The following is a 15,333-nucleotide window of genomic DNA, read 5'->3' on the forward strand; positions in this document are numbered from 1 at the left end:
CATCTGAAGAAGTGTTTTTTTTAGCCACGAAAGATTATGCCTAGATAAATCTGTTAGTCTTTAAGGTGCCACCAGACTCCTCATTTTTGTGGATAAAGACTAACACGGCTACCCTGTGATACTTAAAAAAATAGAAATCTCTCATGGATACAGCCAAAATATTCTCCAGAGTTTTTTGTAACCTTCAGTCATGGCTTCAGAGAAAGCTGCTACAGAGATATCTGTCTGTCAGTATAATATCCTGAACGAGTCTTTTCACTTCCTTTTATACTTCCTAGACAGATTCATGCTCTGTAGTGTAATGACCAGTATATCCTGTGTACTTGATTTGTGCCTTGATCATTTACTTTTTTGTAAAGAAAAAAGCTAATCTACCCCTTCAACTCCTCCAGATGCTGGTACATTCTCACTTACTTTCCCCTGAGAAGGGTAAAATACCACACAGAGGAACATCCATTGATCCACACAGAAGATCTGTGAGGGACCAAAAGATACATGTGTAACTGCAGTAGGTCACAGCAGGGCCCTATAACTCTTCAGCTGCTTTAATCATCTTTGATGTGCCAAGTAGTACCAAAAATCCATTTGGTTTTCCTTTAAGGATATGAGGGAGAGACTAGATCACACACAGTGGGCAAGCACTTTAGCTGTCTTCTTAATACAAGTTATATTTGATCTAAATGATGGATGCTCATGTGAAGTAAGATAACAGTATAAATTCAGAGCTTTGAATCTTTTTGCTTTGTTTTGCTAGGGAAGTCTTTTAGTAAGATTTAATAGCTATTTTGCTGACAAAATGCGCGGAGGTGGTAGTTTATTGAAATAACCAAAAAAATTGCTGGTAGGATTTAATTCTTCACTTGCAAAGGTGTCTCCAAGAGGAGTTAAAAAATATAACTGAGAGCTGATCTAGGGTAAGTACAAGGTACAGTCAGAATCAACAAGCCTGTCACTTTTTTGTCCTGGTAGGTAAACGTTTGACTAAGATTTTCTTCATCTTCTATTGACTTTGCATGCTTTTACACTATGTTGGCTACAATAAATGTTTAAATAAATGCTTTCCATTTAAACATTATTTGTAGTTTACTTGATCCAGGCAGACTCAGTTGTAAAAAGAAAAATGAAAATATAATCTTTTTTTGGGGCGGGGGAGCGGGGGACAGAAGGGAAGTTTCAAAGGGAATTTCTCAAGCAATTTCTAGCAATTATTGCAAATTATCTGGAATATAGTAAAAGAAAAAAAGTATTCAATGAATGTAAGACTGACTGTACAGTATAAGTTAAAATTTGGCAAGAAATACATACATAAAATAATCATTTAAAATATCCTAACTTGCACTAATTGCAGACATTACAAGGATAGATGAATAGACATATAAAAGCATCACGTTTTGTTTTTATTTGAAGAAGAATTTTAATTGCAGGTAGGTAATATTATTTTGAGGCTTCATTTTCATGTATTTCCCCCCACATCCTTTTTCACCATTTAGTTGGTTTATTCATTTTTAATTTCTTCACTTTAATAAGCCAAGGTGCATACAATTGTCTGACGTTTTGCTTTTTAAGTTTCTATGGGGTTTGGGTTTTTTTATTTGGTTGCCCTTTTTATTTATTTTCATTTTTTCTTTTGTTCATGTTTTTTTCTTTTTTTTCAACCACTCCTGTCCTTTCACTCAAATCCTCCTCTAACCCACTACTGAAATTAGAGCCATCAGCTCCTCCTCAAGACATTAGTTGCACCAGCCCCAGCTCCACTAGCATTTTGGTAAGTTGGCAACCTCCACCGGTGGAAAAACAGAATGGCATTATCACAGAATATTCAATCAAGTACATTGGGATTGATGGGGAAGATGACAAGCCCCATGAAATTTTGGGAATTTCTTCGGACACTACTCAGTACCTTTTGGAACAGTTGGAAAAATGGACTGAATACCGGATCTCTGTGACTGCCCACACTGATGTCGGACCTGGCCCAGAGAGCTTAGCAGTATTGATTCGGACAGATGAAGATGGTATGTTGCCTCCACTACATCCATTTGCACCTCTATGACTCTCTCTCGATCTGCTGTCTTTGTATAGGCTGAGAGTATTCCTTTTTTGTCCCTGCTCCTCTTTTTCTCCAAATCACTGTTACTATCACCATGTGATTTTAATCAAAGGTCTGCCTTTGCTACGTCAGTTTTGAATTTTTCTTTAAAGGCAAAGTTGGGGTTTTTTTGAGCAAATTGAAACTGCTACTCCTTCGAACCTACCTAGATTGCTCTTTCTTCCCCTCCTCATCTATTAAAAAAAATCACAGATCTCACGGTGGGGATCTTTCTGCATTTTTCTTATTGTTTTTTTTTAACTCTTCTGTCTGATAAGCTTATGTCTTTTGATTTTTAAGAATGGCCTTCTTGTTCTTTGGTGCATTTAAAAAAAATCTTTGGAAAACTGATGCTCTACATATTTTTATTTTAAATATCTAGGTTGTCAAATGTCTTCCATATCTGAATATAACAGAAGATGTCCCTATTATCAACCACCTTTTTGTTCCACTGCAAAAAACCCAAACCCAATCAAAACAAAAGGGAACTTTTTTTTTTAAATCTTTTGGTTTTTTTATTATTATTATTTCAATTACAAAATATCTCTTTGTACTTTAATGCTTTGAATCTCAAAGCATCTTCCTTGGCTTTTGTACATTTTTACATGTTTTTCTATTTCTCTAATACTCTTTTTTCTTCCATTTTTTGCATCAGTCATGTTTTTTGATCTTTTCACTGAAAGGTAGAGCAGATTGGTTGAGCATTTTCATTTGTTGAACAATTTGTATTCTTCAAAGAAAACATAGTGGGTCTGTCCTTAAAGAGAGAGAGAAAGAAAAAGACTCTAAGTGGGTGGGACAGGTGCCTGTAATTCTGTTTTATCCAATGATGTTGTTCCAGTTCCTAGTGGTCCTCCTCGCAAAGTCGAGGTAGAGGCTGTCAACTCTACCTCTGTTAAAGTGTCATGGCGCTCGCCTGTACCCAATAAGCAGCATGGTCAGATCCGAGGATACCAGGTTCATTATGTGAGGATGGAAAATGGAGAGCCAAAGGGTCAACCCATGCTGAAGGATGTCATGCTGGCTGATGCACAGGTAACTAGATTATTTTCTATTCTGTTTATAGGCCGCAGTAAAAATGCTGTATTTACAAAATACATATAAATAACTACCTGTCTTTTTCCCCCTCCACTTTGGCCCACAAGCTGACATGTTTTATTTCCATTTTAGTAGGTTCTCCATGGTTATGTTTACAATTTCTTGTGCCAAATTCAGACAGCCTGTGTATGCATACACGAGGGGGAAAAACAGCTAAGTTTAGTGCAATTCTTTGTAACCATCTGCAGGCTCCCCTAAACCTACACACTTCATGATCTGCATGTCCTCTGGAAGAGTGCCAAAGGGCATCCGAGCAGATCATAGTCAGTGCCTTTTAGCATGTGTGCTGTCTGATCCAGCCACCAGATATTTCACACAGATAACTCTTATTCCTGGATGGAATAATCTGTTCAATGTTTTAGCATCAGAACCAGAAGTAGGCAGATTAGAACTCTGCTTTGGCGCATTTAGTACTGCCTTGAAAGCATTAGCGTATGCCCATCTTACCACTCTCATCAAATGAGGCCTGAATATTGTGTCATAGTTTTAGAACTCACTCATGTATTTAAATAACACAATACATCATTCAAATCAATAACTATCAAGTAAGTCTGTCTTAAAAATTTAAGGTTGCTTCAGCTGCAAAACGCAGATGCTGAGAAAGTGGTTCGATCTGTTTTACAAATCATGGCATATGATAGAGAAATGTGTGTTCTGGGGCATGTATATGATCACATCAAGATCAAAAGAACTTCTAGTATTAGGATTCTAATGGTAGGCTATACTTACGCTTTGTGGACTTGGAGATTACCTGAATTATACCTCTGATGTATACGCCTAAGGGAAAGCTATAAATGTTTGCACACCTCTCACAGCCTGGGCTTGTTTTGTATGTGAATAATAGGAAGTCATCTAGGTTGACCAGATGTCCTGATTTTAGGAGGACAGTCCTGATTTGGGGGTATTTTTCGTATATAGGCTCCCATTACTTCCTTCCCCCATCCTGATCTTTCACATTTGCTGTCTGGTCACCCTAAAAGTCATCAGATATTATCACCTTAATTGAAAGTAAACAGTTAAATCTTAACCAGTTCTATGATTGATGTTAGTAAATGATGGCAGCCCTCCCCCCCACCCCCGGAATTAATAGATAAGTTGCAACTCTCTATATTCATTTGGGGGGGCACTGATCTCTTGTCCCTTCAATTTTGTTGACATGCCTATTTAAATAGTATTGTGCCAGCTCTCAAGAGGTCCATTTTCTTGTTTTACATAATTATGTATTTATTTATTTGGCAAAACATTGTGCTCTCTTAGTTTAAACAGAATGAACCATAAATGCCTGCGGTTTACTACAAATTTGCAATTCTGAGTGTGGCCAGGGTCCTAGTGGGGAGCCAGCTGTGGTCACTCAATTAGGGTGAACTGCAAAGAATGGAGCAGCCAAATCCCCAAAAGCTGGTGGGATATTCCAATACTTAGATTCACCAAACCAGCATAAAACAGTTTCTTTATTACCTTACTGGTTACTCGGAAGTCCAAACAACACAGTTCCCTTAAAGTGATCCAGCCTCAGGCCTTCATCCAGATACCCACATCAGATATGATGAACATATCTGTAAATCTTATTTCATCATATAAAAGAAAAGGTTCTACCAATCCCAAAGGATCGGACACATTACCCCCCAAGTTAATGAATGTTTCAGATCTCACCCACATACACGCCACAGCCAATTCTTATTAACTAAACTAAAATTCATTAAAAAACAAAAAAGAGAATGTATGGTTAAAAGATCATTATACATACAGACATGAGTTCAATTCATTGAGGTTCAGATTCATAGCAGAGATGGTGAACTTTGTAGTTGCAAAGAGTTCCTTTAGAATTCAATTCATAGGTCATAATCCAGTGTCCAAATCTCATAACTGGGAACTCAGTCTTGTGACTCAAACTTCCCTGATGAAGTCTAAGCAGATCCGAGATGACAGAATCAGGGCCCAAGGATCTTTTATAGAATTTCATGTCCTCTTTGACAAGTTGGGATTTCCTTGAGGAACAGAAGGTAATTAGGATGACTTTGAAGGAAGTCCATCACCAGTACTTAGCTATATGAATTATCATAAGGCCATTTGCTTGTTTTGCTTGTTCTTCCACAGTTCATGGTACATTTCAAAGAGAGATGAATACTGAGATAGCCCATGTTTACAATTCATTTAAATGCTAGGATCTTCTTTTGATCTCTGAATTATCAGAATACAGCATAGACAGGGACTGTTGATACATTGTCCACGCTACTCATACATATGTAAATACACAAAAACACAAACATTATCTCCCCACATGTCTTTTGAGGGTTATTTCATTAACCTGATTTCAAAGGCTATTTGATTTTGCCAGCCAGTTTTTGGAGAGTTTTTTTTTAAATATTATTATTATTTATTTTTACTACGAACAACAAAATTGCCTCAACCAGGCTACAAACCTCTCTTCATTTCTTTTGTTTTTCTTTCCACCATTCTTTACTCTGAATCAGTGGGAATATGATGATACTGCTGAACATGTGAGTAGTTGTTGACTGGTCAGACAAAAAGTGTGTGTTGTTTTTTTTTAACCTCTTTCTGTTTTGTAAATGTTTTCGTCATTTGCACAAATGCATGTACTAACATATAATTGAAATTTTCCTCACTTTTTTTTTATTTTGTTCTGTGAGTTTGGCATGGTGCTGAAACGTACAACATTGTTTTGTGTTTTTGTTGGTTTTGATGGCTGTAACTAACTTTGCCTGGCAATGCAACCAAAGAAACTATGCTTTAAAAGAAGGTATTACAGAAAGAAAACAAAAACAGTTTGGATTTGCCTAGTAGTCACCCTTGAGATTTTGTTGTATTCAACGTGTAGTGTGCAGCAGAAGTACAAGTTCATCTTTCTTTTTGTTTGGAACATGTGTCTGTTTTGTACACTTCCCAATCGAACCAAGGAAGGCAAACGTCCCACAGTATTTATGGTCTAAGGAATGTGTTTATTACATTCAAATTGCCTTTTTAAAAGACACTACTGTATGTGTTTATTTATCCTTGCATACAGTAGAATGCAACGTACTCCAAATGAGGCTAGTGTGTGATCATTATTTAAAAGAAAACTGTCATTTGTTTTGCTTTTATAGTTTTAAATTGTCACCATCATTTATAATTGCCTTTTAAAAGACTGAAAGTGAAATGTCTTTCTTCTCGACTTTGCCATTTGGGTAGAATTGAGTTTGGGGATGAATTTTCAGATTTGTTCTTTTTTACTGGAAACATTTCACCCATCCCTTCTCATTATTACCTAGTAATTTTGGTACTGCTAACAAGTGACTGAAAATATAGGTCCAGATTTTAATTTAATCTGTAAAGTGTTCCTATCGTCATATTTTGAAAAATCCATTTACTGTAGACAGTTGGGCCCATAATTTTGCTGTTAACTTTTATGGTTGTTGCATTTGAAGATTACATGATTGCACATTTGCTATTTATTCTTGACATTGAAGTGTGCCATTCCTTTAGCAATGCTGAAATTAGTGTAAATCCATTCAGCCACACAGAATTGAGAAGGAGTGCAGGTTAATGGTTATGACTGAGAACTGGAAGCCATGATAACTGTGTGACTTTGGATAAATGGACTTCTCTGTTCTTCAGTTTACCCATGGATCAGCAACAGATAATAATGCTTATCTGCCTGATTGATTTATCAAGACAAAACTTTCTCTTGCTGCCTTTAGAGCAAAAACAAGTCTTTATTTTAGGTGGCCTCCATGTGTATGTACATGTGTGAGTGAAAAGGTCTCTTTTGGTTTTTGCATATACTACACCCTGTTCTTTGTATTGGTTAAGAATTAATCCCTTCTGTTGCTGATGTACTTTGCCTGAGAGCTCTGAGGTTTGCTCTAAGAATGCTGATTGAGTGGCTCTTTGAGATTTTGAGTAGTTAACAATTTGTAAAGCATTTAGTGATTCCTGGATGAGTAGTGCTGTAACAAGTACAAGTTGTTGTGAAATCTATATATGAAGGCAAATAGTGTTTCTGGTGAACTGTACTTAGTGTATTTTGAAATAGCTTTAGAAGTGTGGGTAAAACTGGAGCTCTCTGACTTATTGCTAGTGATTTCATACCTATGTCAATAATGGCCAGTAAACTACTAGGTCAAACTTATTTTTCAACTTGCATTAATTTCACAATAGCAATAAGACTCTCCAGGCAATACATTACAGGATGATTATTACACTGGTCACATCATTCGTTCTTTGGTCTAAGCCATATAAAACTACCTGAAGCATGCTACTTAGAAATGCCCTGTCTGTATTACTTGAAAAAAGAGAAACATACTGCATTACAGTGTCTCACTCACAAAACATTCCTCTGATACACTCCAATGTGTATCTTCATTACAGGTAGCACAAAAGCATATGTACTTTATGTGATATGTAGCAATTGATTAGATTATTCTTCGTTTTCTTAGTAAGGAATGAATTTTTAATATGTGTTCTTGTTTTATTTCATCTCAGAAAATGATCATTTCTGGACTACAGCCTGAAACTACATACTCCCTCACTGTGACAGCCTACACAACAAAAGGAGATGGAGCACGTAGCAAGCCCAAACTAGTGTCTACCACTGGTGCAGGTAATATTTGGATACTCCTTCATCTCTGAATTGGCTGTCTCTCCACTTGCAATACTTGTTTTGATACACCTGCTGTATGGATGCTGTCTCTAGTGCAAATGAAGGTGTTTGTAGGACAGAGGGAGCATTTGGTTTGTAAGCAGATTTCTTCATTTGAGCCAAAAAAATGGAACAAGTCCCCATCCTAGTCCCTTCCTAAATTAATGATGTAGCAGAAAAATTCTGTTTTAACTATAAACCTACTGCTAGGTAATTTCTCTTCTGCACCCCACAATATATTTTGTAAGCAAGGGGAAAATCAGCAAATAGCAAACAGAGGATTGTTCTGACAAATGCCGACAGATCAGAGTGGACTGCAGTAAGCAGGAGCAAGAAATGTTCTGCCAAATGGACAGTACCCTCCTCTCCCCACAGAAAAAGAAAATACTTTGTGAGGAACCCTACCAGACCTTTAAAATTGGAGTTCCCATAGTAAAGGAGAAAGGTAGTCTTATTTTCCTTACAAATTTTCATTTTCTTGGTTTTATAACATGGCCATAAAAACACTCCATACCTGTCATGATAAATCATAACAGCCCTCTAACACTATTATAAACTATCATAACAATAATCTATGGATTATGTAACTGTGGGAAGTCAAACAGTATATATGTTATAATTACCCAGGCTGAGCTTTTCAAAGCAGTCTAGTGGGTTTAGAAACACATCTTCAATAATTTACGTGGCAGATATAGCCATATCTCCTAGACTACTTAGGAGAATCTCAACTGTAGTGACTAGATCAGGGGCGGGCACACTTTTTGGCCTGAGGGCCGCATTGGGTTTTGGAAATTGTATGGAGGGCTGGTTAGGGGAGGGGGCGTGGCCCGGCTCCCACTGACTATCTGCGCCCCCCTGCCCCCACTTCTTGCCCCTTGATAGCCCACCCCTGGGACCTCTGCCCCATCCCCCCCCCCGCTCCCTTTCTCCTGACTGCTCCCCAGCGCCCCATCCAACCCCTCCTCCTTCCTGACTGCCCCCCCGACCCCTGCCCCATCCAACCACCCCTTTTCCCTGTCCCCTGACTGCCCCCAGAACCCCTGCCCCCCACTGCCATATCAAACCCCCACTCCTTCCTAACTGTCCCCCAGGAGCCCTGCCTCCCTTCAACCCCCCTGTTCCCCGCTCTCTGACCACCCCGCCCCCTATCCACACACACACACACACACATGCTCCCTGCCCCCTTACCGTGTTGCCTGGAGCACCAGTGGCTGGCGGCGCTACAGCCACACACTGTGAAGCACAGAGCAAGGGGTCAGGCTGGGATCTACAGCTGCCCCAGGAGCTCGCAGCCCCACTGTCCAGAGCATTGAGCTGGCGGAGGGGTGAGCTGAGGCTGCGGAGGATGGAGAACAGCAGAGGTGGGGCCACGGGCTAGCCTCCTGGGGCAGGAGCTCAGGGGTCGGGCAGGAGGGTCCTGCAGGCCGGATGTGGCCCATATGCCGTAGTTTGCCCATCTCTGGACTAGATTGATCATGTAGTTGCATTCCAGCTTCTCCAGTACCTTCCATTCATTACTCATGACTAATATACACCAGATATATTTTATCTGGCTCCACTTCGCCAATGAACTGTAGTAGTTCAGACAAAATGCAGTCCTCTTCTGGACCCTTTTGGTTCTGATGTAGGTAAAAGCAAAACTTGACCCAAAACCTTTTCCAAAACTCAGTTCCCAGCTCTAATAAACACAGTAATTTCAATGATATTTTGATTAATGAAATTCATTCCAGTCTCTAACTATAATTGTACGATATGGAATGATAGAAGCAAAACTTCCAGCTTCAGCTGGTGGTCTTTACATTGACCATAGAAGGGCACTGTCAACTTTGACTGTCCCAAAATTTTGTGTCCCTCTCCTTTAAAAAAACAAAAAAAATCTCCAGTCACTTGAAAAAAATCTATAAACTCTCCAAAACAAAGGCTGTAATGGAATTCCTCTGCTGCATGACCTTCAAAGAACAAACCCAGAGCCCTGTATTGGCTTACATCACTGGCATTGTCCCTTTACTCAATGCCATGACAATCTGGTAAATGTCCACACCTGCCAGCCCACAATCTTCTGCACAAACAGGAACTCAGCGTTTTGCTGCTCCATATATTTTTTTCCCTAAATGAATACCCATTCAGACAATATGTTAGACCTGGCTATGGTTTATTATCTGTAGTAAGGAGGATTCTCATACAGGCATTTATAAAAGGGAATGGTAAGCATACTACAGAATGTATAGACAGATTTCAGACCCTGCCTTTTCACAAGAATAGAGTAGGCAGATGGAGGAATGATGCACTTGTACTTTCCTAAACTCACATACCAAAGCAAAGCTAATAATTCTAATTTACGGCCTGTCAACTTCTGACAGCTTTCATTTAATGGGGAGCTTCTACAAAGGAATGGTCCAAAAATACTACAAAACAAATTAAGGGCCTGACTTGCTACTCTCATTTAGACTTGTTTTAAAAGAGGTATCTCCATTAAAGTCAGTTGAGTTACATCACTGTAAAACTAGTGTTCATGGGAGGAAAATTGGACTCTAAATGTTTCCCAGTGAAAACTCACCATATGTGAAAAACTACTTTAAGGCAGGTATGAATCAGTTGGTGATAATTAAGTGTTTTACTATGTCTAGTTAGTATTTAAAAACCATAGTTTATACTCATGTTTAGGGAAGGTTTGTCAAGTTTATTTCACAAGGGTGAGCCTTCAGTAACCTCAGTTGATAGTGTGGTAATGGTATTTGGCTAAGGTCTCCATTCCAGAATATACTTTCCATACCATATTCAGTTTCCTGTTTTATATCCATTTTTAGTATCAGTAATCATATTTCTAGAAAGTCTTTATACAAACAAGTTACTGTCACAAATCAAAGAATTTAAATATTTCTTCATGATTAAAATAATACTCTTGCCGGTAGTAAAAAAAAAAAAAAAAAAAAAAAAAAAAAAGGTGTTCAGCTTTATTGGTACCTATGATAGCCATATAAATTGTTTTTACAGCTATGTATTTTACAGTTTATCATGAATTGCAAAAGTGTAGTGCAGCTGAACTTTACTAATTCACACTTCACTAACTGCAAACCTCATTATTTGCACACAAAAGCTGTCAATCTTTCTTCACTTCTCTGGAAAGATTTGACAACAGCTTGCTCTAGTGAGGTCTCATATTACTAAGATTTCATTCATTGTATTGAACATGATGCGGAACTTCTATTGATGTATTACAAAATATAGCCCCATATAGCTAAGACAAAACTACATATATCAAATAAACAAAGTACACTCAGAGTCATTATACTCACTATATATATATAGAGAGAGAGAGAGAGAGAGTTTTCTGTGGTTGTTCACAATTTAAAATATTTAGTAATAGTTTCAGTGGGGCTTGTTTATGCCAGTGATAAATTTAGCCCCCAAATGTTTAAAATGAATTACAATACAGCAACAAAAAAGTGTTACTATTTTATCAAGGGACTGATGTACAGGAGAGAACTTAGGGCGCCCAGACAGCAAGTGTGAAAAATTGGAACAGGGGATGGGGGAAATAGGAGTCCATATTAAAAAAAGCTCCAAATATCAGGACTGTCCCTATAAAATCAGGGCATCTGGTCACCCTAAGAGAACTGGAAGTACTTTCCAGTCAAATTTCACTTTCCATATTCACAGTCACTCTCCTGTCAGGCTCCTTGTTCTTCAGTTTCCTTTCTGTTTTTACTTTTGCCGTTAGACAACATAGACGCATTTTTAATTTTTTAAATTCTTTTTTTAGTGGTCAGGCAAACGTTGCTGGCTTTTCTATTCTGCTTGAGAACTAGCTGTAATTTTTACCTCTTTTATATAGGCACCACCAATCAAACTTAAAAGAAACGGTCTTAAATGTGAGGGCTGCCACAAGAGTAAAAACAATTTATAGCATAAATAATTTAGTGACAGCTTCCAGAAACCTCTCATCGAAAAATCTGAACGAGTTATTATTCTATTTTTGTGGGTTCTTCTCCTCTTGCTTATGCTCCATTGGCTTCAATAATAGTTATAATACAATGAAAAATTTAGCCTACGAGAGCATCCACAGTCTTTTCTCTGCTCCAATACTGACTCGTATCCGTCAGCAGGAAAAGGTCAGAACTAATCAGAGAGATACATTTTATACTAGAGAAAGTGGGGTGAAAACATAGAAAGTGCTTGGGATCCTATTTGGACAAGAATTAGGCTTTAAAAATGAAGTCTCTGTAGTAAATGGCTATAAAAATAAACCAGAATTAACATCATATTGTAGACAATGGCCAGGACTTATGAAGGGAGTAATGGAAAAAGAGGTTATCATCTGCAGAATTTTCACCAAGAAATGGTGTTCTTGTTCTCTTGTTTTGGAATTATTATCAATAGTTCTAATTATGACTGATTTTCTGTAGTTCTGGGGAAAAGATAAAATGTACAGTTCAAAAGATTAAAGAAAAGATTCTTTTTTGTTGTGAAAATTTGATCAGTGAACACAAGTTATCCTTTACATTTATCCAGCCCATAACATGGAGTGTCAGACTTGCATCAGTGCAAGCTAATAGTCCCATGTAATTGTCCAATAACATTGTCGTCTTCATCCATTGTACACATTTCCATAATGTTTACATCTCTTAAATGCAGTTTTTGAATTCTTTTCCCAGCTCCATTTTCTCCTTATCTGCTCCCCACTGACACCCTCATCTTTTTCTTGTGCATCTGCTGACTTTCCTATTGTGAGTTGTTTACGTATACATTTCAGACATAATAAGCTGCTTAAGAGGGGCAAGCTTTACAACTGGTCAGTGTAATCTACATGGAGTTCAAACACATGTGAATGAAGGGCTGATAAGCAGTACCTAGGAGGACGAATAGTCCAGTGGCTAGGATGCCAGCCTCTGATTTGGGCAGCTCATGATTAAATACCTTCTTCACCATAGACTTCATGTGTGATCTTGGACAAGTCACTTGGTTTGTCTGGATCTCAGTTCCCCATCCGTAAACTGAGGATAATAGTACTTCCCAATCTCACAGGGACATTGAAAGGATAAATACAAAAAAGATTGCAAGGCACTCAAATACACTATAGTCACAGATGACATATAAGTACCTAAGGTAGGTAGATAGGATTCCTAATGGTGGTATGCTAGGATTGCTAAGAAGAAAGTCCAGCTGACTTACCTTCTATCATAGGTGTATTCCCCTCCCCACACAAAAATAATAATAATGGTAGTAGATATGTTAGGCATAGTGAGAAACCTGTAATTTCTCCATATTTTTTTTTACTTACAGAAATGGAAATGTTTTCCCCTGGATTATATTAATGAATGCTTATGACAACACTCCTTTTCACAAGCGAGTACTTGTAAGCAAAGATGGATAGTAGTTGTTTGGAAGTTTTACCTCACTTGTGTTCATACATTCTGTATCCCTGAATGTTTATACTTTTCTCTGTATTTGGAAAATGGGTAGGGGGAACAACAAATAATGGCTAGCTTAGCTATCCAAGTCTATTATACTGTATGACTGAATAGTGCAGAAGAAAGAGGTTATTTCTGAACTTTTATAAGATAGTTATTTGAGGAACAAAGAGTGAGGGAAAAGCAAATACAGCTGTATTCCTATTTAAAAAGCCTCAAAAATTAAATGCACATTTCCGTTTATATTTATCATCATTAAATAACATTGTGCTACAGTTCCAGGAAAACCTCGGCTTGTGATTAGCCACACACAGATGAACACGGCTCTTATTCAGTGGCACCCTCCTGTCGATACCTTTGGCCTCCTGCAGGGTTACCGCCTGAAGTTTGGTCGCAAAGACTTGGATATGTTTACAACGCTGGAGTTCTCAGAGAAAGAAGACCACTTCACAGCCACAGACATTCACAAAGGAGCTTCTTATCTCTTCAGGCTTTCAGCTAGAAATAAAGTGGGCTATGGGGAGGAGATGGTAAAAGAGATTTCTATTCCAGAAGAGGTACCCAGTGGATTCCCTCAGAACCTCCATTCGGAAAGCTCCACCTCTACGTCAGTCCAATTAACTTGGCAGCCACCAGTCTTAGCAGAGCGAAATGGCATTATCACCAAATACACCCTGCTGTACAGAGATATCAATGTTGCACACCACCCAGTTGAGCTCCCCATTGTTCCCACTGATACCGCTATGACACTTTCTGGCTTAAAACCAGATACTACATATGATGTAAAAGTACGTGCCCACACAAGCAAAGGGCCTGGTCCATATAGTCCAAGTGTCCAGTTCAGGACACTGCCCGTGGATCAAGGTAGGATTTGTCTGCTTATGGCGTTGTCCTTTAAAGGAATGTCGGTCTTTGGATATCAGTGTTTTTGAAGCTGTAAATAAACTGACCCGCCCATTCATGTAGATAGGTTCGACCAACACAAAAGGTAAAGTATGTAAATCTTAATATGTTTTGGATACCTTAGAATACAATTACCCCATGTCAAGCAAGTCTGGCTAACATCTGCCCAGTATTTTCAGGTAAGGAAAAATATAACATACTGAGATGGTATTAGATGAATGAACTTCGTAAGAATGAGGTATTTAAATGATTGTCTTAAGCAAGTCAGAGATTTGCATTTCTATTCTTTTTATCCTTAATGCTTATTGGTAGTGGTGGACAAGCGATAGGAGATAAGGTTAAAGATGTAGTTTAAATACATTATTTTTCCTTTTCCAGCAGTGTTTGCAAAAAATTTTCATGTAAAAGCAGTAATGAAGACGTCAGTATTACTGTCTTGGGAGATTCCAGAGAATTACAATTCTGCCATGCCTTTCAAAGTAAGTTGTTTTCTAATTTGTAAGACATCAAGGATAAAATTGGAGGATATAGTTCAGCTGCTTAAGCAGTTTACTGAGCAGGTGGATTTTTTTTTGGTTCTGCTGTATTTAGAAGTGTATGCTAATCAGCAATATTGACCCAAGCAGTTAAAATCAGTCCTTTGGCAATGTGAACTTTCCACCTTAGCATTAGTGCAGTGGCAGCATTCCAAACTTTGACTGGTATTAGATATTACACATGCTGTGAACTCTTTGTTTGTTTATAGTGTGGTGCAACAGGTCTTCCTAAACAGAGGAATTAAAAATATTAATTTTCTTTTAAAGCTTCTGCTCTGTATTGTATGTAACAGAATGTGATCTTCCTTACTCCTTTGACCTGTTCTTTAAAAAAGAAACCTATCTGGTTTCTAACTCTTGCATTCCAATTATTTATAATATGGTCAAACAGATTTGTGTAAGTGCAGTCTTGCCTATTATTTCTTCTGCACCATTTAAGCACTTATTGCTCACCACTGGGAAAGGTCAGCAAAGAGCAGTATGTTATGAACTTCTGTGAATATGAAAACTGGTTCAGAAAACAAGAAACCTTTAAGGATGAGTAGATCTACAGTAAACACAAGTCTGCAGAACAGCCTTGATGTAAACAGCATGTTAAATGCTCAGCTCATTTGTATCAGCATCATAAGAATTTTAAGCATGTTAACAAAGACATCTCTA

The 15,333-nt window shown here is 38.1% G+C and overlaps 1 protein-coding gene across 45 annotated transcripts in view; it reads left to right on the top strand.

The window, feature by feature from the left end:
- Positions 1–15,333, top strand: part of PTPRD (protein tyrosine phosphatase receptor type D) — a 1,732,597-nt gene that overhangs the window by 1,570,389 nt on the left and 146,875 nt on the right. For 11 of the 45 annotated variants that reach the window (XM_050943016.1, XM_050943017.1, XM_050943011.1 and 8 more), the window contains one exon: positions 14,519–14,616. In XM_050943016.1, the coding sequence (XP_050798973.1) occupies positions 14,519–14,616 (98 nt within the window). Of the gene's footprint in view, positions 1–1,706; positions 2,013–2,927; positions 3,122–5,658; positions 5,686–7,666; positions 7,785–13,510; positions 14,099–14,515; positions 14,617–15,333 lie in introns of all 45 variants that reach the window. The other 34 variants (XM_050942985.1, XM_050942995.1, XM_050942975.1 and 31 more) reach the window with 8 other exon arrangements.

The sequence above is a fragment of the Gopherus flavomarginatus genome, chromosome 3, assembly GCF_025201925.1.
Source record: "Gopherus flavomarginatus isolate rGopFla2 chromosome 3, rGopFla2.mat.asm, whole genome shotgun sequence".
In the NCBI taxonomy this organism is placed as follows: domain Eukaryota; kingdom Metazoa; phylum Chordata; order Testudines; family Testudinidae; genus Gopherus; species Gopherus flavomarginatus.